At 41.4% G+C, this 21,886-nt stretch overlaps 1 protein-coding gene across 4 annotated transcripts in view; it reads right to left on the bottom strand.

Annotated features, from left to right (window-relative positions):
• Positions 1–4,104: 4,104 nt before the first annotated feature.
• nit2 (nitrilase family, member 2) overlaps positions 4,105–21,886 on the bottom strand; it is a 40,404-nt gene continuing 22,622 nt past the window's right edge. For 3 of the 4 annotated variants that reach the window (XM_068041020.1, XM_068041019.1, XM_068041021.1), the window contains 5 exons: positions 21,020–21,094; positions 15,149–15,227; positions 13,219–13,317; positions 10,989–11,044; positions 4,105–4,446 (listed from right to left, as the gene is read on the bottom strand). In XM_068041020.1, coding sequence (XP_067897121.1) covers positions 4,355–4,446; positions 10,989–11,044; positions 13,219–13,317; positions 15,149–15,227; positions 21,020–21,094 — 401 coding nt within the window. In that variant the 3' untranslated portion in view covers positions 4,105–4,354. Of the gene's footprint in view, positions 4,447–10,988; positions 11,045–13,218; positions 13,318–15,148; positions 15,228–21,019; positions 21,095–21,344; positions 21,385–21,886 lie in introns of all 4 variants that reach the window. The other variant, XM_068041022.1, reaches the window with a different exon arrangement.

Raw genomic sequence — 21,886 nt, 5'->3', positions numbered from 1 at the left:
CATCTATGATCAAGGCTGTAATGCAGAGGATACAGAAGGGAGATGGACACAGAATTGGTAAAAGCCCAGCAGAACTTTCAATATGATTAAGAAAACATGGTATTGTCAGAACATAAGAAATAAGAGCAGGAGGAGGTCAGATGGCCCCTTGAACCTCCTCCACCATACAGTAAGATCATGGCTCATCTTCAGTCTCAACTCCCAATTTCACCTGATCCCTATGTCTGTTGATTCCCTTGATTCTTTTCCCTTCCTAACAGCACTGTGGGTGTTCCTACACAACAAGGATTGCTACGGTTCAATATGACGGCTCACCACCACCTTCTCAAGGGCAATTGGGGATGGGCAATAAATGCTGGCCCAGCCAGCGACGCCCACATCCCATGAACGAATTTTTAGAAACCTATCGATCTCGGTCTTAAATATACTCAACGACTGAGCATCTGCAGCTCTCTGGGGTAGAGAATTTCAAAGATTCACAACCTCTGAGTGAAGAAATTTCTCCTCATTTCACTCCTAAATGGCCAACCCCCTAATTTTGAGACTGTGCCCTCTAGTTCTAGACAGTCCACCAAGGAGAAACAACCTTTCAGCATTTGTTCTGTCAAGCCCTCTCAGAATCTTATATGTTTCAATTAGATTATCTCATTCTTTTTAACTCCTAATATGGGTGAGGAACTTAAGGTAATTAATGCCAGCACAAATAAAGTGTTAGAGAAACTTAGGGACTGAAAGCCAACAAATCCCCTCCACAGATAGCCTACATACTAGGGTTCTAAAAGAGGTAGCTGCAGAGATAGTGGTTCCCTAGGTTTTAGAATGGTCCCAGTGGTTGGAAGTTAAGAAAGGTCAGAACACTATTCAAGAAAGGAGGGAGAGAGAAAATGGGGAACTGCAAGCCAGTTAGCCTGATATCAGTCATCAGGAAAATGCTGGAATCTATTATTAAGGAAGTCTTAACAATGCACTTTGAAAATTAGAGTATGATCAAAGTCAACATGGTTTTATGAAAGGGAAATGGTGTTTGTCAAATTAGAGGTTTTTTTGAGGATGTAACTAGTAGGGTAGATAAAGGGGAGCCAGTAGATGTTGTATACTTGGATTTCCAAAAGGCATTCGATGAAGTAACACAAAAGGTTAATGTGCAAGGGCTCATGGAATTGGAGGTAAGCATGGATGGCAGATTGGTTAACAGACAGGAAGCAGAAAGTATGATAAACAGGACATCTTCAAGTTGGGAGGCTGTGACTAGTGGAGTGCAACAAGGATTAGTGCTGTGGCCTCAACTATTTACAATCTATGTTAACGAATAGGAGACCATTAGTAATATATCCAAGTTTGCTGATGATATAAAGAGATATAGACAGGTTAAGTGAGTGAGCAACAAAGTGGCAGATAGAGTATAATGTGGGGAAGTATGAGGTTATCAACTTCTACGGTAAAAATAGAAAAGCAGAATATTTTTTAAATTGTGTGAAACTTCTAAATGTTGATGTTCAGAGAGACTTGGGTGTACGCATAAAAGGAACACAAAGCTAGCATGCAGATGCAACAAGCAATTAGGAAGGCAAATGGCATGTTGGCATTTATTGCAAGGGGATTGGTGTACAAGATTGTCTTTCTCCAATTGGTGAGATCACACCTGGTAGTAGTATGCAGTTTTGGTCTCCATATTTAAGGAAAGATATACATGCATCGGATGTGGTAGTGAAGATTCACTAGATTGGTTCATGGGATGAGAGGATTGTCCTATGATGAGAGGCTGAGTGAATTGGGCCTATACTCTCTGGAGTTCAGAAGAATGAGAGGTGATCTCATTCAGATGTACAAGGTTCTGAAGGGGCTTGACAGGGTAGGCACTGAGAGGATGTTTCCCTCAGCTGAGGCATCCAGAACATGGGGGAAACAGCCTCAGAATAAGAGATTGATCATTTAGGACCAAGATGAGAAATTTCTTCATTCAGAGGGTTGTGAATCTTTGGAACTATTTACCACAGAGGGTTATGGATGCTCCATCGTTGAGTATATTTAAGGCTGAGATAGATTTTTGGACTTGGGGAATCAAGCGATATGAGGAGTGGGTGGGAAACTGGAGTTGAGACAGATCAGCCATGATTGTTTTGAATGGCAGAGCAGGCTTGAGGGACCATATGGTCTACTCCTATTTCTTATGTTCTTATAATGATAAACTATGCAGTTTTTAAACAGAAAATGTCTTGCAAAAGAGAACAAGCCAATTTAACAATGAGGCTCTACAAGTGTTGGTAAGCACAATAATAGAACAAGGAATAAAAACAAGAAATGCTGGAAAAACTCAGCAGGTCTGGCAGCATCTGTGGAAAGAGAAGCAGAGTTAATGTTTCAGGTCAGTGACCCTTCTTCCAAGCCAAATCAGTGTCCCTACCCCCACTGCTAATACACTCATAATATACCATCTGCCTCTTAACACAGCAAAATGAATCCAGTAGGCCAGGTGCACTGAAAGAATACCTGTCACCATCCCCACTTGAACTAAGCAGAACCACAGATGCCCACACTACTGACACTGGTGTGAAAGGGATAGAAGGGATATACCAGAGAATGGTTGGTGAGGGATCAGCTGGTACAGAGTGGAAATCTTATTATCCCAGTGTCCCTGAGTTGTAAGGTGATACAGACCATTGAGGTCTTTGTATTAAAACAAATGTTGTAAAATACAAGATCCTAGCTAGTTCAGCACCGACCCCCCCCCCCCCCCTCCCCCTCCCACATACACAACACTGGAAGGAAGCATGGTTAATAGGTTGGATTAATGGCTATTGAGCATCTGACAACACCAATAGCATCTGCAGTGAGCACCTCACTTATGCAGGCTATAGAAACAGTATGAAAACATGCCACAACTGCTGCCACTGGTATGGATACCTGACGGAGGGATTATGCAAGTCCACAGTTCCATGTTCAAACACGTTAGTGAACACTGAGAACTTGCCCTGCACTAGTGGCAAATGTGGACTAACACAGCTGCAGCCAATTGATAATCATGGAGCAGTAGTTTAGACAATACAGCACCCAACAGGAGTCATGCATGAACATTTCTGTAATTTATTTTAAAAAGTTAATTATTTTCTGCTGGTTAATGAGATTTCTCTGGCAAAAAAAAACTTAGTGACCTCAGTAATTGCTTGTGTATACCCAATGATCTGAGGCATTGTGAGATGGCAGGGTCCACACACCAGCTTTTTTCATGTAAAAGTGCATCCTCAAATACACTAAGTAATGACTTAAAAATGTGCTTAAAATGAAAATATCCAGATGATGATAATTAACCACTTGGGCTTCATTTTTGCAGTTTGTGACAAAGTTTACCTTGTTGTTGACCCCACTGTCCTCTAAATCTGCAATGGAGTTGTAAATGGGCTCTTTTAATGTCTCAATAGATAATACACACCCCCAGGGTATCACTGAACCATACAGAGCAGCAGGATTCCAGCTCTGTGCCACTTTGGTCATTTTTGCTGGAACAGCACTGAGGGTACAACAATTGGCCTTAGTGTCCCTGACTACAAACGATCAGCCAGATTTCCTCCTTCTGATCATCAGCCAGTCATCTTTGCTGGAAAGTGTGAATGTGTCGACATGAAGCAAGAATAGAATAGCCTCAACTCTGATAGCTTTTTTAAAAAACTCTCATATTTATATAGCACCACTCATGACCTCAGGATGCCCCAAAGTGTTTTACAACCAATGAAGTACTTTTGAAGTAGTCACTGTTGAAATAGCCTATTGGCAATTATTAGGCTGAGGTTATACATGAATATGACCAGTAGATGAGGTACAGGAAGACTGCAAGTGCCTATGGATCCGTAAGTTACTTTCTTCAGGGGAGAAGAGAAAATCAGAAGGAATGCACAATTGCAATACCTTATTGTAAGTCCTTGGATATCCTGAAGACAAATACAAGTTTGTTCTTTTCAATGATATTAGTCTCCAATGCTAACATTGTAATAGCCTCTCAATCAAAAAATATGTTAATATCTATTAATTATAAACTGTAATTGTATCATTTTAATTATCATTTATGGAAAACATATGCATTAAAAGAATAGATGACAGAGTATAAAACCAATTTAAACTCAGTTCATATGACATCTTAAATCGCGTGTAACTTATGCCATTTAGAACTGAAGACTTTATTACAACTCCCTCCTAATCATCCATAATTCTACATGTAGAAAAACTGAGTGTTGTAGTGCATGTACAATCTTAAATCCAGGTGGGTTTGACGTCTATAAACAAATTGTTGAGGTGATTGGAAGATTTGTTTTTCCATGTGCTACTTCTTTAGAAGGATCTAATCTTAAGGCCGTGATGCTCAATCTTGCATAGCTTGCACGTTGTAGAGATCATGCCGCTTCTGCTTGAGAACTGGTATCTGTTGACGAATGTCCGAAAGATATTTCAAATCTGTTCAGAGGAAAATTGAATGCACAAAATTTCAATGGGGTGTCTGTTTTTGGGGAACTAATGCAATGTTTTCCTGACTAGACCACAATTTTTTTTAAACATCTGGTTTCCTTATATACAAGAGTTAGATATTTGACCGCTTCACAGAAACCAACAACAGCAAAGTCAGAATTGTAACGGCACAGAAGGAGGCCATTTGGCCCATCAAGTTCATGCCATTTTTATTTTGCCAGTACTGCCACACAAACTGGTAGTAGTTAATTTTCTTTAAACTACGTACTTGAGAAAGCTTAATTCAAAAATAGTCTTAAAATGATTGAATCCAGTACAGGTTCTTGAGGTAATAATTTGTTTCTGCTTGGCAGGGCACAGTCCAGGAAGCTCTCTGAAAGCTAAGGGATTTCAGAGGTTTGCTTAAAAGAAATTTCTAATCAGTCCTAAGCACTTTGATATCTTATAAAAATATTGTCACCTATTTTAAAACCCTAGGGTGTAGGCCATCAGTTACATGGGATTTGACAGCTTCTAATACCATTAATTTTTCCAGTACTTTTCCTTTACTAATATTAATTACTTAAGGTTTCTTATTTTCATTTGACCCTTGGTTCCTGACTGTTTCCAGTATGTTCCTTGCATTCTCTGCTGTGGAGACACAGACAAAATCTGGAATCTGGAACACACTGCCTGAAGGTGTGCTAGAGGCAGGAACCCTCACAACATTTAAGTAGTATTTAGATGAGCACTTGAAACGCCATAGCATACAAGGCTACGGGCCAAGTGCTGGAAAATGGGATTAGAATAGATAGACTTGATGGCCGGCGCAGACACAGTGGGCCGAAGGGCCTGTTTCAGTGCTGTATAACTGTATAAAAAATATATATATTTAATGCCCCTGTCATTTCCTCATTCCCCATTATATTTTTTTCTGTCTCTGCCTCTAAGGGACCCACATTTGCTTTCACTAATCTCTTCCTTTTTATATACTAGTAAAAGCACTTACTATTTCTTGCTTGTTTACACTCGTATTCTATTTTCTTCATCTTTATCAATTTCTTGGTCTTCTTTTGCTGATTTTAAAGCCCTCCCAATCCTCCAGCTTATTCCTGTTTTTGGCAACATTGTAATCTCCTTTAATCTGATTCTACCCTTAACCTCTGTAATCAGCCATGGTTATATCACTTTTCCAGTGGAGTTTTTATTCTTCAAGGAATGTATAATCATTGTGAATTATTTCTTTAAATGGTTGCCACTGCTTATTTACCATCATATTTTTAATCTGCTTGTGCAATCTACCTCAGCCCCTCTTCATCTTCTTTGGCCTCCTTATCTTGAGAGACAATGGGTAAGCGCCTGGAGGTGGCCAGTGGCTTGTGAAGCAGTGCCTGGAGTGGCTATAAAGGCCACCTCAGCCCCTCATACCTCTATTATTGGCTTTGTTTAAATTTAAAGACTTGTTTAAAACCTAACCACATCATTCTCAAACTTAAATTCATCATATTATGATCACTATTCCTCAGAGGATTCTGCAAGATTACTAATTAACCTTGCCTCATTACACAATACTTGATCTCAAATAGCCTGTTCCCTAGTTGCTTCCTTGACATATTGTTCCAGAAAACTGTTTCTAATACATTCCAATGAACTCGTCCTCCAAGCTAGTTTTGTCAGTTTGGTTTGCTTAGTCTGTATGCAGATAATACTGGAGCAGCAAGTAAGAACTCTGTAACTGGCCTCAGTGCCCCAGGCTAAAGAAGTGAAAAAGCAGTCTTTGGCTAAGAGACGAAAAAAAATCACCAAGTTCCCTCTCCTATCACATCTGTGTTGGAACTTTGTATGTGAGGATGTTGAGTAAGGCTAAGCTGTGATATCCCCTGATGTCACAGTTCACATATAAAGAGTGACCATGGAGGTACGATTCTAAAGGGTGGTTTCGCGTGAGGAGTGAACTCCTTCAGGGATGGACAGCGGTAGTGAAGAAGACAGTTTAACTCCAATTTCAAGCAACTTTCTCCACGTAATTTAGGAGGTTCAGTTTTGATCAGAGCACCTTAAACAGCTAGATGGTACCTTGTTGAAATAGAGATGTACACAATTCATTTTTCTGCCTTCCACTGTGTACACCTTACCAGGGTGCATTCATCATACATTTTTACCCATTCATTTCCATTTCCTACCTGCTTACCTACTTGATTTGCCTAGATGTTTTTAAAGTCTGTTAACCTCACTTGCAATGTAGAAGGCATATTCAAGACCTGCAAAACTCAGTGCTAATAGGCAGATGCATTCAGTAGGGATCCCTTTGCCAGATTTTTAGTCAAAGCACCTTCACACTACCTCTTCTTGCCTAGAATAATTGAGGGTAATTTTAAGTTCAGGTGACGGCGTAAAACAATGGAAATGAAAATTGGGAGAGATGTATAACAGGTGGCCAATCTGATATTACCCAAAGTCAAAACTACACCATTGATTCCTGGGCTTGACAGCTGGGCCCTTAAACTGGGATAACTTTAAAATCTAATCTTCTGGGTCATTTACAAGGCACCTTCCATGAAAAGTACTTGCCCCTTAACACTGATATTTCCCTTCAAGCAATAACTTTCATTTTAATATATCTTTTGCTACCATCACTTATCGGTGTATCAACAAGTGTTACAGGTAGTTGAGTGAGCACAGATGGCAAAAGCACTTCCATTCATGACATCCCTTGGAGGATCATTATTTATTTTTTAGATTTGCAAACTTGTGTTTTCCTTTTCGGGAATAACTGGGATGATGTGTATTAGAAAATAGCCAATTCAGTTTAACACTGAGGCCCAGAAATTCGATTTCACTGTGCCTGTTTTTTGAGCACTAAACAGGTGCATAGGTCTCCAATATAGTGGGCAGGAAGCACCTGAACATTTCAAGTTAGACGTGTACCCCCTGCCATATTGGATGAGGCTTCTTGATAGGCATCACAACACACACCAGAACTATGGAAAACACTGAATAATTAGGGTTCTGCGCTTTCAATTCTGATATGCCCCACATGCTGAACTCACCCAGCAACCCATGGCGCTAACACAGAGGAAGGACCACCTGGTCCATATTGGACAGAATGGACTCCATGCTCACTGCTCAGCCTTAATGAAAGTTGGAGCTGGACTCCAATACTATTTAAAGGATCATACAGTATTTAGAGGTTAGTTGCTGGTTAAGGGTAATTTATGGCTGTTTTTTGATTCTGGTAGGTTAAGTTTGACTGCTGAGCAGAAGATCTTGGTGGTGTTGCACATTTGTTTATAGCTTTATAAACTGCAAATTTGGCTGAAGTCATGGGTGTTCTGGTAGGCTGCCTTCAGGGTTGGGAGATGAAGGGAAGCAGAAAAGAGCAGGAACAGATGCAACAAGATGGAGGAGGAAGGCACTGCACAGGAGACCATATCCACAGTGAGTATTCAGTGAGCACTTCTTCCACCTTAGCTTCACTGTATGAGGTGCCAATGCTTCAATTAGAGGCTGTCACTGAGCTGTATCACCTGCTGTAGTCACAACTCATGCGTCACACTAGGGCATGGACAGCACTGCCTTTGGCCCATAATTATTATGCCACAGGCTCCTTTCAGGTTGCAGAAGGTAACATTTAACAAAATATCACAATTCAGAGTCCACCTCTCTGTGAGGTTACTGAGGTTCTACAACCAGAGGAATCCCAACATCTTGTTCCTCAAGAAAAGAGCAAAGCAGGATAAGAAAGCACTTAACTTTGCCTACATTGCAGAGTTCCCCTGGGTGCAAGCTGCCACAAAATACATCCACATTGCCTCGCAATCAGCATGGGATTCCACTCCCTCACCTACTGCTGATTTGTGACCACAGGCAGCGCATCTCTTAGGCCTGTGCTCAATGTCCTGGCATGATAGTCTTAGTGCAAAAGGCTTAAACAGGTGGGGGTGGGGGGGGGGGGGGGGGGGGGGGGTGTCGACATCAGATTAGTGGGAGTCATTCAAAGAGGAAATAGTGAGAGTTCAGAGCCAACATGTACCTGTTAAGGTAGGACCAACAGGTCCGGGGAACCCTGGATGTCAAGGGATATAGAGGATTGGATCAGGAAAAAAAAAGGAAGCTTATGCCAGATTCAGAGCGCTGAAAACAGTGGAGGCACTAAAGGAATATAGAAAGTGTAGGGGGGGGTACTTAATAAAGTAATTAGGAGAGTGAAGAGGGGACATGAAAAAACACTTGCAGGCAAGATAAAGGAAAATCCTAAGGCGTTTTATAAGTATATTAAGGGCAAGAGGATAACCAGGGTAAGAGTAGGGCCCATTAGGGACAAAAGTGGCAATCTGTGTGTGGAGCTGGAGGACATAGGTGAGGTTTTAAATGATTACTTTTCATCTGTGTTCACTATGGAGAAGGACAAAGTAGTTGCAGAGATCAGGAAGAGGGATTGTGATATACTTGAACAAATCAGCATTGAAAGGGAGGAAGTATTAGCTGTCTTAGCAGGCTTAAAAGTGCATAAATCCCCAGGCCCATATGAGATGCATCACAGGCTGCAGGGGCTCTGCCACAAATTTTCAAATCCTCTTTGGCCACATGAGAGGTACCAGAGGATGGAGGACAGCGAATGTGGTGCCATTATTCAAGAAGGGTAGCAGGGATAAACCAGGTAATTACAGGCCAGTGAGTTTATCAGTGGTTGGGAAACTATTGGAAAAAATTCTGAGGGACAGGATTAATCGCCACTTGGAGAGGCAGGGATTAATCAAGGATAGTCAGTATGGCTTTGTCAGGGGGAGATAGTGTCTAACTAACTTGATTGAATTTTTCGAGGCGGTGAATAGATGTGTAGATGAGTTTAAAGCAGTTGATGTAGTCTACATGGACGTCAGTAAGGCTTTTGATAAGGTCCCACATGGGAGATTGGTTAAGAAGGTAAGAGCACATGGGATCCAGGGCAATTTGGCAAATTGGGTCCAAAATTGGCTTAGTGGCAGGAAGCAGAGGGTAATGGTTGAGGGTTGTTTTTGCGAGTGGAAGCCTGTGACCAGTGGCGTACCACAGGGATTGGTGCTGGGACCTGTGCTGTTTGTAGTGTACATTAGTGATTTAGACTTGACTATAGGAGGTATATAGCCACTCCAGGCGCTGCTTCACAAACCACTGACCACCTCCAGGCGCGTATCCATTGTCTCTCGAGATAAGGAGGCCCAAAAGAAAGAAAAAAGAAAGAAAGAAAAAGATAGGAGGTATGATCAGTAAGTTCGCAGATGACACGAAAACTGGTGGTGTCGTAAATAGTGAGGAGGAAAGCCTTAGATTACAGGATGATGTAGGTGGGCTGGTAAGATTGGCAGAGCAGTGGCAAATGGAATTTAATCCTGAGAAATGTGAGGTGATGCATTTTGGGAGGACTAACAAGGCAAGAGAATATACAATGGATGGTAGGACCCTAGGAAATATAGAGGGTTCGAGGGACCTTGGTGTACTTGTCCATAGATCACTGAAGACAGCAGCACAGGTAGAAAGGTGGTGGGAAGGCATATGGGATAGATGCCTTTATTAGCTGAGGCATAGAATATAAGAGCAGGGAGGTTATGATGGAGCTGTATAAAACGCTAGTTAGGCCACAGCTGGAGTACTGTGTACAGTTCTGGGCACCACACTATAGGAAGGATGTGATTGCACTGGAGAGGCTACAGAGGAGATTCACCAGGATGTTGCCTGAGCTGGAGCATTTCAGCTATGCTGAAAAGGCTAGGGTTGTTTTCCTTAGAGCTGAGAAGGCTGAGGGGAGATATGATTGAGGTATACATAATTATGAGGAGCATTGGCTAGATAGGAAGAAACTATTTCCCATAGCGGTGGGGTCAATAACCAGGGGGCATAGATTTAAGATAAGGGGCAGGAGGTTTAGAGGGGATTTGAGGAAAAAACTTTTCACCCAGAGGGTGGTTGGAATCTGAAACACACTGCCTGAAGGGGTGGTAGAGGCAAGAACCCTCACAACATTTAAGAAGTATTTAGATGAGCACTTGAAACACCATGGCATATAAGCCTACGGGCCAAGTGCTGGAAAATGGGTTTAGATTAGTTAGGTGCTTGATGGCCAGCACAGACATGATGGGCCGAAGGGCCTGTTTCTGTGCTGTATAACTCTATGGCTCTATATTTTGTTCCAAGAAGCATTTGTTTCATCTGACAAATGAATAGTTAGAAATAATTAAAGCAACTTTCTGAATGTATTTCTAACAAGTGTAAACAAGGAGACTAAAGAAACAAAACATTAAAATCCCATCTAAGCCTGATCACTAGGGTGACCATCCACCAGAGACCAGGAAGGGAATGAACAAGCAAGAGAATGAAAAGGAGGATCAAACTGGTCCATTTTTCCACATCAAACTCAAGAAAAGTACTGGTAACAATATGAACATATCACCTATATGAGGAATCAGGTAAGAAAAGCAGTAAAGGAGGGGGAAAATTTTCTCTCGTACTTAATTAACAATCAGATATGAGGTAAACTTTTCAGCAGTTGTCATAAGGCTCAAGAATCTCACCTATATCTGCATATACAATAGTCTCATCAGAACCAGCTTTGGTTAGAACTTCACCCCTGGAAAGACAAGAAACAGATGCATATGAAAGAATGTCTGATTAAATAAGTGCTTAGTAAGGAAAATCTTTTCTCTAAAGTAATATTTTGAAAGGGAACAACAACAAAAAATCTCTTGGACTTTGTTATGAAAACCCCACATGCCAAATGGAAAATACTAATTTAATTGAGTGGAACTTTGCCCGATACTTTTACTTGAAATTGTTACAAATAACTCTTTAAAAAGAACAGCTAGCAGCCAAGATGGCCAAGAATATTTGCATGTGAAACACCAAAGGATTAGACTGGAGACAAACATGATTGTTCTGGCTAGGCTGAGTCAAAGGGTGCTCTCTGATTCAATTACCTGAGATAACCTCGTCAATGTGGTCATCAAGAGCCATTGACACCCATTGACTTTGAAAGCATCAACATCCCACCAAGTATGTTTGGGCAGCCTGAGGGGAGAGCCTTGAATTTTGGAGAAAATTCTGGAAGAACCTCATTAAAGCACAAAGGTGGTAATGCCATGTGACTGCTTGTGCAACTCTGGGAGATTATGAGTTGTGACTCAAAGCAGACAGTAACTGAGACCCATCAAGGGAACAGCTCTCTCTCTTCCTCTCTCCAGTAAAGACCCAGAGAAGCCTTGGCTGCAACTACTTATGCCTCAAACCTACAGACCAACACAGCCAGCAACTAGAGGACAAGAATAAAGCCCCTCTTCTGCCTTCCAGAACCTGAGAAGCAAGCCCAAACCATGCACATGGCCCAGCGATGAGTTCAGGACTACAATTTCAACTAAGAACTCTTGGACTGAGATTCAGTATTTAAATTCCATTTATTATGGACTCTAATCCAACCTCCCATCTCTGTTTTTACCTCTGTAAACTATGTGTATGTGTGTGTGTGTGTGTGAATGTGGGCAATGGATGCATACCGTACTTTAGGAATTTTAACTGGTTTAGAGTGATAAGGATAATAAACTTGCATCTTTCTTGTTTAAACTCAAGAAAACCTGGCTGATTGACTCATTTGCAATTATATTAGAGGAACAGGAGCAAGTGCTCACTGAGGTGGTAAGTTCAATCACTGTGTTAAGCAAGGAGAAACCCTGTTGCGATCAAACCAGAGAAGGAGCGAAAGGGGAGCCTGAGACCCGTTCCTCACCTGGTCATAACAACTTCCAATTGCGCAGTGGGTAAAACCATTCAAATACTCATGACTTTAATATTCTTGTTACTATTCTAATCAAAGTTGTTATAAAGAAATGGTCTTGTGCTGTTTAGTTCCTAATCTGAGCCATGATGATGAGGTTGTGATGGGGGTAGGGAGGGAAAGGAAAACAAAAGGAGTCACAGCTGGTTGCTGTCTTGCATCTCCAGATGGTGAGCTAGAAGGGGTAATTTCAATATCAAGTAAAATGAAAGCTCAAAGCTATGGGAATTCAGGATAAATCTTGGGAACTGTGAAAGACAGACACTGGAAAGAAAACTTTGTGGCACATGTACTCCATAAATGGTGTTGAAATAGCCAACGGTGAAATTGAAAGAGACTTGGGAGTTTTGGTAGATTCAAAACTGAAGGTATCCAAATAATAAGTGGCAATCAACAAACCCAATAAAATGCTGAACTATATACCAAAAATGGTAGAATACATGTCTGAGGAAGTCCCGCTCAAAACATGGCAATCTGGTCAGATTTTGACTATTGTGTCCAATTCCAGTTACCAAGACCTAAAGAAGACATTCAAATACTGGGGGAAGTGCAGAGGAAGGGACTATTCCCTAGTATTAGCAGTCTGAGTAACAAAGAATAACTGGAGGCATTTGGGCTTTTCAGCATTGAAGGAAGAAGCATTTCACAGATGATTTTTATAAAGGTATACAAGATAGTCAATGGTATGGAAAAGATAAATCCAGAAAATTACTTTAAACTGAATTGCAAGATTAGGACAAAAGGATACAAGTACAAATTATTAAAAGGCAAATGTGAGACTGAAGTCAGGAAGTTTTACTTTGCACAAAGAGTGATGAATATGTGGAATGAACTTCAGGAAAAGAGCAACAGAAAAAAAACTCTGAAATCATGTAAGAAACAAACTGGATGCTGCAGTGAGAGGTAACTTCTGGATGGATGAGCTGAAATGGACCAAATGACTTTCTTCATCTGTAATTATATTGTGAAATACATACCATGGGTTTACTACACTGCTATGACCCCATGCCACGTAGGAATTATTCTCATTTCGTGCAGGTGATACTGCTGCTACATACACCTGATTATCAAGAGCCCTGCAAACAGATGAAAGGGCAATATAACAAATATACTTTCATTTTGTATTTCTTCTTTACAGCTCATTTCAACATTTAAAAAAATCCTATATAATAATGTAGATTTATTAATGGTATTAAACTACATGTACTGTAAAAATAATGGCTCCAAAATACCTGCTGGTGGAAGATCGGCGAGCAGACCCAAGTCCGTCCGACTGGACTGGTGCAGACCCCATTCAAAATTTATGACTAGCATATATGAGGTGGGGGCATTGCACAAAGAAGGTACATCAGCAGAGTCCACCCCACTGAGCCACAAAGGAAGATCAAACTAGCATAGCGCTGCTCCAAGGACAGGCCAATGAGGGGTCCAGCAGTACTCATCAACTCTAATAGGAGTGAGTGAAGCCATCAAGAGTGATCAATTTCTCCCCCACTTCACCCCCAGGACTGACAACCACATGCTGCAGGATCTTTTCAGCTGGCATTAGTTCTGCTGAGGCCTTACAAAGGTATAGTGGATGGAATTCTTGGAAACTCCCCCAGACACACCCACCTGATGGAGGGTGGTGGTGGAGAATGAAGAGACATCTATGGATTCCCCTTCCTGGAAAATGGCATTAGGAAAACACAGGCAATATTCTGGCTGTTTCCGGTTGTTGAGCAGTTATCCATCCCAGTTTGCCCAGGACCCGAATGGAATTTCAATGTCAATAAATGTAGAAAACTGGTCATACGGTTTTAATTAACTGGTCTGAGATCTATACAAAAGAAATAAATGTCAAGAACAGCACCTTGCCTCCCTTGTGACTTCTTCCACCGAGAAAAGCAAAAGCAGCAATGTTATGGGAACATCAACACCTTCAAGTCACACAGCATAGTGACATGGATGTACATTTCCAATCCTTCATCATTGCTGGGGCAATATCTTGGAATTCCCCACAAAACACCTTTTGCGGGAGTATTGACACCACAAAGGTTGCAGTGGCCCAAGAAGTCACAGCATCAGCTTCTCGGGGCAACTAGAGATGGGCAATAAATGTGGCCTTGCCAGTGTCACCTTCTGAAGAACAAATTTTTTTTAAATGCCAGTCGACTTAACAAGACCACTCCTTTTTCATAGATCGCAACTCCACTTAGCCATCTTCTTAGCACATCCTTCAGTCCCTTCTCTCCCCAGAATCACATCTAATTATCTCTTGAATTTATCAATACTGTCCATTCTAATGGGATTCTTCACTGCTCAGGCTGAGAACAAGTTTAGTTGCTTGCTGATTATTTACCCCATATTTTGTGGCAATAGTCAACATTCCTGACAATGTTGTTCTCTCCCCTCCTTTGTTTCATTCAACCCTGTTAAGAAGTTCTCTGATCTTTCAGTTTCCAGTTCCGACAGTATCTATATTCTAACGGTTAATCTGTTCTTCTGCTTTACAGATGTTGAACCTTCCGCGTTTCCAACATTTTCTGTTTTGAATTCAGTTTTCCAGTGTTTGCAGTTTTATAAAAAATTATTTATACCGAATGTAACCAAACTACAACTCCAACATGGGATCATGTAAATCTGCCATTCTCATTTAACGAGGGATACTTTTGCAGAGTTTGAACAATATGATCTTCAAATGAAGTACAATATCAACACACTAATAATTTTGTTGGACTGGTTGTTTTACACTGCGTTGAACACTGCTATTAAATGAGTCTTCACTTAAACTGTTACCATAATCTGCTGCCTCCACACTAATCTTAAGACTTGAGAAAGATTTACTATTGTTTCAATGCTTGCTTAAAATGAAATGACCAACTGTATTCGCTTTTGTAGACCACCCAGAATACCTTCCCTACTCACCTCGCCCTTTGTAGGAGTTCCCAGTGGGCTGGTCCTGTTGTCATGTTAAAGGCTCCTGGATAAACTAGAAGTTGGCAGCCTGCGGAGCACACAAAAATGAGGCATTTTCTAATTTATTTTTAAAATCATATCTGTCCCACATTAGTTTTGAAAGAAAGAAATCCAATTTTAATGTCTTTATTCTCCTTAACAAACAGAATATCTGACAGACACCAAAGAGGGGAAAGAGAAACACCACTAGATTCAGCAATAGTGATGGAGAAACAGCCACAGGGGCTTTGTCCACCACTTCTTAGCTCAGTGCCCTACCCATACCTAGCTCAAAGAGCAGGACAAGCAGCTGGCATTCCCCCATACCTCCAGATGGAAGTGCAAATGCTGCCTTGGGCAGGAAGCCAAACACTGCTCCTGATGACAGAGACATTTTAAATGCATGAATACAGGCATCAGTCTGAACAGTTGTCTGTGACATCTGCCCTGCATGTAAATGGATGGATTCCATAGCATCAACAGCTCAGGGCTTTACACACAATGTTATGACCGAGGCAGAAGGCGTGCACTGTCTTTCTCTAGTTCCACTTCTCCACATGTCACAACATATAATTAAAGGTGTAGCCGGTTACCAATATGGCTAATTATAAACTCTATTTTTATTTCAGAATAAAATCCACCAACTAGGTTTATTTCACAAAACAACAAAATTATCAATTTATTATGAAACACAACATATTCAGTAAAGATGAAAAGTATTAACACACAGATTGAAATATAAAAAAGTTTACCTCTAACTTAGCCCAACACACCACACACACACACACACACACACACACACACACACACACACACAACACATACACACACAAAACACACACACACAAAGAGACTTTGTCTGCAGAGATTGCAATCATCAGTGATCTCAGCTGCCTGTCTGGCTTGTTGAAACCTTCTGGTTCTCTACATGGGTTCTTACTAATGCAGGGAGTGAATTTTTAAATTCTTCCAGAAGAATTATTTCTCTACGTGGCCTCTATCTTTAGTGCCCACATCCAATGATCAAAGTTGATTTGCTTTACCCTCTCAAATTCTATACAAGACTGCCCGAGCTATTTCTGAAGGTTCCGAAATTTCTGCCTGTAAGCTCAGGGACTAACTCATAAGCAGCCAGAATAGCCTTTTTTGCCATCTCAATCTGCAGAAACCTCCTCAGAAAACATGGCATAAACTTCATGAGCTCTGCCCATCAACCTGCTTTACATAAGCAGTGTTCAGCTTTCCTTCGGCCACTTCATCTGTCTAGCTATCTTTTCAAAATAAGTTAAAAATGCCTCTAAGTCCCTTTCCTCAAGCTTCGGGAGGACCTGCACAAGTTTAACAGCTCTCCCCTGGATCCTGGGATGGAGTCAGTTCTTTCCTCACCAAAATTTTGATCGCGGTCAAGGCCACCCTGTTTTTTTAGTTCTGGCTTTAATTCGAATACCCTTTCTTGCTCCCGTTCTTCTTTTTCTCTCTCCTGCCTCTCTTCTTCCTTTTGAAGTTGTAGTTCAAGTTTTTTCGTTTCTTTTTCCTGTTCAAGCTCAAGTTTTTACGTTTCCAATTCTCCTTCCTGTTCAATTGCTTCATCTGTAACTGAATTCTAGCTAATTCAACTGAATTATCATTTGAATTGCTTTTTCCTTCTTCCAATTTCAAATGTTGTGCTATTACCTCAATTATGTCAGCTTTCTTAACTTTAACTCCAACTTTTCTACTAATTCTTTTAGCCTAGCCTTGGAAGTTTTCCAAATCACTCAGGGATAGGTCCTCCCTCCCAAGAAAGGTTGTAGCATCTGACAAATCCATTCCAGTACTGTAAACCTTACTCTAATGCACAAGAAACCTTTTCCCTTTTCAATTATTATTACCCCACTTACAGATGCACGTCGTCAGCTTTGGGTTATCCCGCACAGAGCCCCCAGTTATATGTTAAGACTGAGGCGGGAGGAGTGCACTATCTTTCTCTAATTCCACTTCTCCACAGGTCAAAACATATATTTAAATGTTTACCCAGTTACTGATCTGGTCAATTATAAACTCTATTTTTGTTTCAGAATAAAATCCCACAAACAGGTTTCTTTAATAAACACCAAAATTATCCATTTATTATCAAACAAGACTTATTCCGAAAAGATGAAAAGCATTAACACACAGACTGAAATATAAAAGTTCCCTTCTAACTTAGCCCAACACTCTCACACACCAGTTTAAGAAAAAAATGAAGAGCTTTTCTCTACAGAGATCGCTTTACAAAAAAAGACAAAAAATACTCTGACCAAATACTTGTTAATTAGAACATAGAACATAGAAAAATACAGCACAGAACAGGCCCTTCGGCCCACGATGTTGTGCCGATCCTTTGTCCTCTGTCAAGGACAATTTAATCTATACCCCATCATTCTCCTTTATCCATATACCTATCTAAAAGCCGTTTGAAAGTCCCTAAAGTTTCTGACTCAACAACTTCCCCAGGCAAGGCATTCCATGCCCCGACCACTCTCTGGGTAAAGAACCTTCCCCTGACATCCCCCTTATATCTCCCACCCTTCACCTTAAATTTATGACCCCTTGTAACGCTTTGCTCCACCCGGGGAAAAAGTTTCTGACTGTCTACCCTATCTATTCCCCTGATCATCTTATAAACCTCTATCATGTCACCCCTCATCCTTCTCCGTTCTAATGAGAAGAGGCCTAGAATGTTCAGCCTTTCCTCGTAAGACTTATTCTCCATTCCAGGCAACATCCTGGTAAATCTCCTCTGCACCCTCTCCAAGGCTTCCACATCCTTCCTAAAATGAGGCGACCAGAACTGCACACAGTACTCCAAATGAGGCCTTACCAAGGTCCTGTACAGCTGCATCATCACCTCACGGCTCTTAAATTCAATCCCTCTGCTAATGAACGCTAACACCCCATATGCCTTCTTCACAGCCCTATCCACTTGAGTTGCAACTTTCAACGATCTATGCACATAGACCCCAAGGTCTCTCTGCTCCTCCACATGCCCAAGAACCCTACCGTTAACCCAGTATTTTGCATTCGTGTTTGTCCTTCCAAAATGGACGACCTCACACTTTTCAGGGTTAAACTCCATCTGCCACTTTTCAGCCCAGCACTGCAACCTATCCAAGTCCCTTTGCAGACGACAATAGCCCTCCTCGGTATCCACAACTCCACCAACCTTTGTATCATCTGCAAATTTACTGACCCACCCTTCGACTTCCTCATCCAAGTCGTTAATAAAAATCACAAACAGGAGAGGACCCAGAACTGATCCCTGTGGCACGCCACTGGTAACTGGGCTCCAGGCTGAGTATTTACCATCTAAGACCACTCTCTGCCTTCTATCAGTTAGCCAATTCTTAATCCAAATGGCCACATTCCCCACTATCCCATGCCTCCTGACTTTCTCCATAAGTCTACCATGGGGGACCTTATCAAATGCCTTACTAAAATCCATGTACACCACATCCACTGGTTTACCCTCATCCACTTGCTTGGTCACCTGCTCAAAGAATTCAATCAGGCTTGTGAGGCAAGACCTACCCCTCACAAAACCGTGCTGACTGTCCCGAATCAAGCAGTGTCTTTCCAGATGCTCAGAAATCCTATCCCTCAGCACCTTTTCCATCAACTTGCCTACCACCGAAGTAAGACTAACTGGCCTGTAATTCCCAGGGTTGTTCCTATTCCCTTTCTTGAACAGGGGCACAACATTTGCCACCCTCCAATCACCTGGTACCACCCCCGTCAACAGAGAAGATGAAAAGATCATTGCCAGCGGCTCTGCAATTTCATCCCTTGCTTCCCATAACATCCTTGGATATACCCCGTCAGGCCCGGGAGACTTGTCTATCTTCAAGTTATTCAAAAACCCCAACACATCTTCCCTCCTAACGAGCACTTCCTCGAGCTTACCAGTCTGTTTCACACCGTCCTCTTCAGTAATACACCCCTTCTCATTCGTAAATACCGAAGAGAAGTACTCATTCAAAACCTCACTTATCTCTTCCGGCTCAACACACAGTCTCCCGCTATTGTCCTTGACCGGACCTACGGTCCCCCTAGTCATCCTCATATTTCTGACATACGCGTAAAAGGCCTTGGGGTTTTCTTTTATCCTACCCGCCAAGCATTTTTCATGCCCTCTCTTAGCTCTCCTAATCCCTTTCTTCAGATCCTTCCTGGCCATCTTGTATCCCTCCAGAGCTATGCCTGTGCCCTTTTTCCTCAACCTTATATACGCATCCTTCTTCTTCCTAACAAGACTCTCAACCTCTCTTGTCAACCACGGTTCCCTCACATGACCATCCCTTCCCTGTCTGACAGGGACATGCTTATCAATGGCCCCTACTATCTGCTCCTTGAAAAAGTTCCACATTTCGACCGTGCCCTTCCCTGCCAGCATATGCTCCCAACTTATGCTCCTCAGTTCCTGCCTGACAGCATCATATCTACCCTTCCCCCAATTGTAAACCTTGCCCTGTTGCACATACCTATCCCTCTCCATTACCACAGTGAATGCTACAGAATTGTGATCACTATCTCCAAAGTGCTCGCCCACCAACAGCTCTATCACTTGCCCTGGTTCATTACCTAGTACCAAATCCAATATTGCCTCCCCTCTGGTCGGGCAGTCTACATACTGAGTCAGAAAAGCTTCCTGGACATACTGCACAAACACTACCCCATCCAAACTATTCGATCTAAAGAGTTGCCAATCAATATTTGGGAAGTTGAAATCCCCCATAATTACTACCCTGTGACTTCTGCTCCTTTCCAAAATCTGTTTCCCAATCTGCTCTTCCACCTCCCTGCTGCTATTGGGGGGCCGATAGAAAACTCCCATCAAGGTGACTGCTCCTTTCCTGTTCCTGACCTCAACCCACAGTGCCTCAGTCGGCAGATCCTCCTCGAAAATTCTTTCAGCAGTTGTTACACTATTTCTAACTAACAATGCCACCCCCCCACCTCTTTTACCACCATTCCTAATCTTATGAAAACATCTTGAAGGAAAAGGATAAAATATGGAATGATACCAGTTGTCCCTTTTCTGACATCACAAATACATGTAGATGGCTGTCACTGGGATCTTTTTGGAGCAGTTTTCTTCAGGCGACATCAAGGATTAGTCTGGCAGGCTTTCTAGGATAAATGTGACATCAGGGGTTTCAGCTATCACATACTGGATTCTCAGTTTCTCAGAGAGGTGAAGAAAGGATGAGCTGGGTGTTTCTCTCAGCAGACTGCAAACCCAACTGCCTCAAAACCATATCCAAACCAAAACCAACTCTTGACCACCATAAATCTTGACATGTCACTTCTCTGTAAACAACTCCCATAGTCAGAAGGCGCCTGCTGTTTACTTAGCTGAAGACATGTGACTTCCAGTAAGTGTTTTTAAACAAAGTCCCAAAGTCCTTCCAGTGACCTTTAAAAAAAAACAAAGTCCAAAGTCTATGGAATCACTTCAGTCCTCCAAAGGAATCCATTTCCGCAATTTTAAAGCACAAGTCCTCACAAAGATATTTTAAAAATCAAAATGCTTCCATAACAGCACGGACCCACAAACAGCAATGACAGAAATGACCAGATAATCTGCTTTAGGGATGTTGATTGAGGGATAAATGCTGATCAGGAAACCAGACACTCTTCTGTTCTTCTTAATCATGCGATGGTATCTCTTACATCCAAGAGGACAGACAGGGCCTCAATTTAACATTTCATCCAAAAGACAACACCTTGGACATTGCAGCACTGCACTGTACTGAAGAAGTGAGCACTTGGACACAAATAATACCTCCTTCATTCTACAATATTATTAGTCAATTTACTTACCTCTTTTTGTGTAAATTTGAGCAAGTTCTGCAAACCTCATATCATAACAGATCCCAATCCCCACCTTGCAGTAAGCTGTAAAGAAGAGATATTAAGATAATTAATGACTTAAGGTATGAAGAATTTTTGATTTAGAATGTATATACGTGGATATGTGTATATACACACACACATATACACAGTGTTTATAAGTCATTGTGCAACTGTAATAACTTTGGATGCGCACATGATAGAAGCAAACTATAGATGGCATTGAATGCATAATTCATAACATTTTTAATGCTGTCATGGACTTCATTTCTGCTAATCATAACACACAGTTCACCTTTTCTTCTACTGTCACCATGTCCAATCAGTTTCAGCATCTGAAATAAAATGAAAAAATATTAACACAGCAACTGCATTATTAAAAAAAAACTTTATGAATTATGCTTTCGTATGCCTTTACAATTTGTTTCTATCATGTTCACATCCAGTTATTAAAGTTTAAAGCTGCACAAGTACTTTATAAATACCCTGTGTGTACGTGTATATGCATATCATCAAGTAGTAGAACATACATTCATACATATAATTGCCCATACAGCAAGTTCCTCGTCTCTTTCAAACCTTCTAGGGAAACTGTAGAATGCAGTATGCATGCTTTACCAAAGAGAAGTGGGTGTAAGGGGGGAAAAATAAACCAGTGGGCAAATAACTCCAGACCATTGTCGTACATTTCCCAGGATCTGATTACTGCTCTCAGATACTGTTCTGTCGAGGCTGGTTTTATCTGAGCAATGATATTCAACGTTGTGTGATCCCTGAGCACATCTGGAATCCTGCTCTGCAATGGTATCTTATCCCCAGCGTGCTGGAATTTCTATT

Source organism: Heterodontus francisci, chromosome 10 (genome assembly GCF_036365525.1).
Source record: "Heterodontus francisci isolate sHetFra1 chromosome 10, sHetFra1.hap1, whole genome shotgun sequence".
In the NCBI taxonomy this organism is placed as follows: Eukaryota; Metazoa; Chordata; class Chondrichthyes; order Heterodontiformes; family Heterodontidae; genus Heterodontus; species Heterodontus francisci.
Note: the sequence above shows the minus strand (reverse complement) of the source record. Positions and strands in the feature narration are given on the sequence as shown.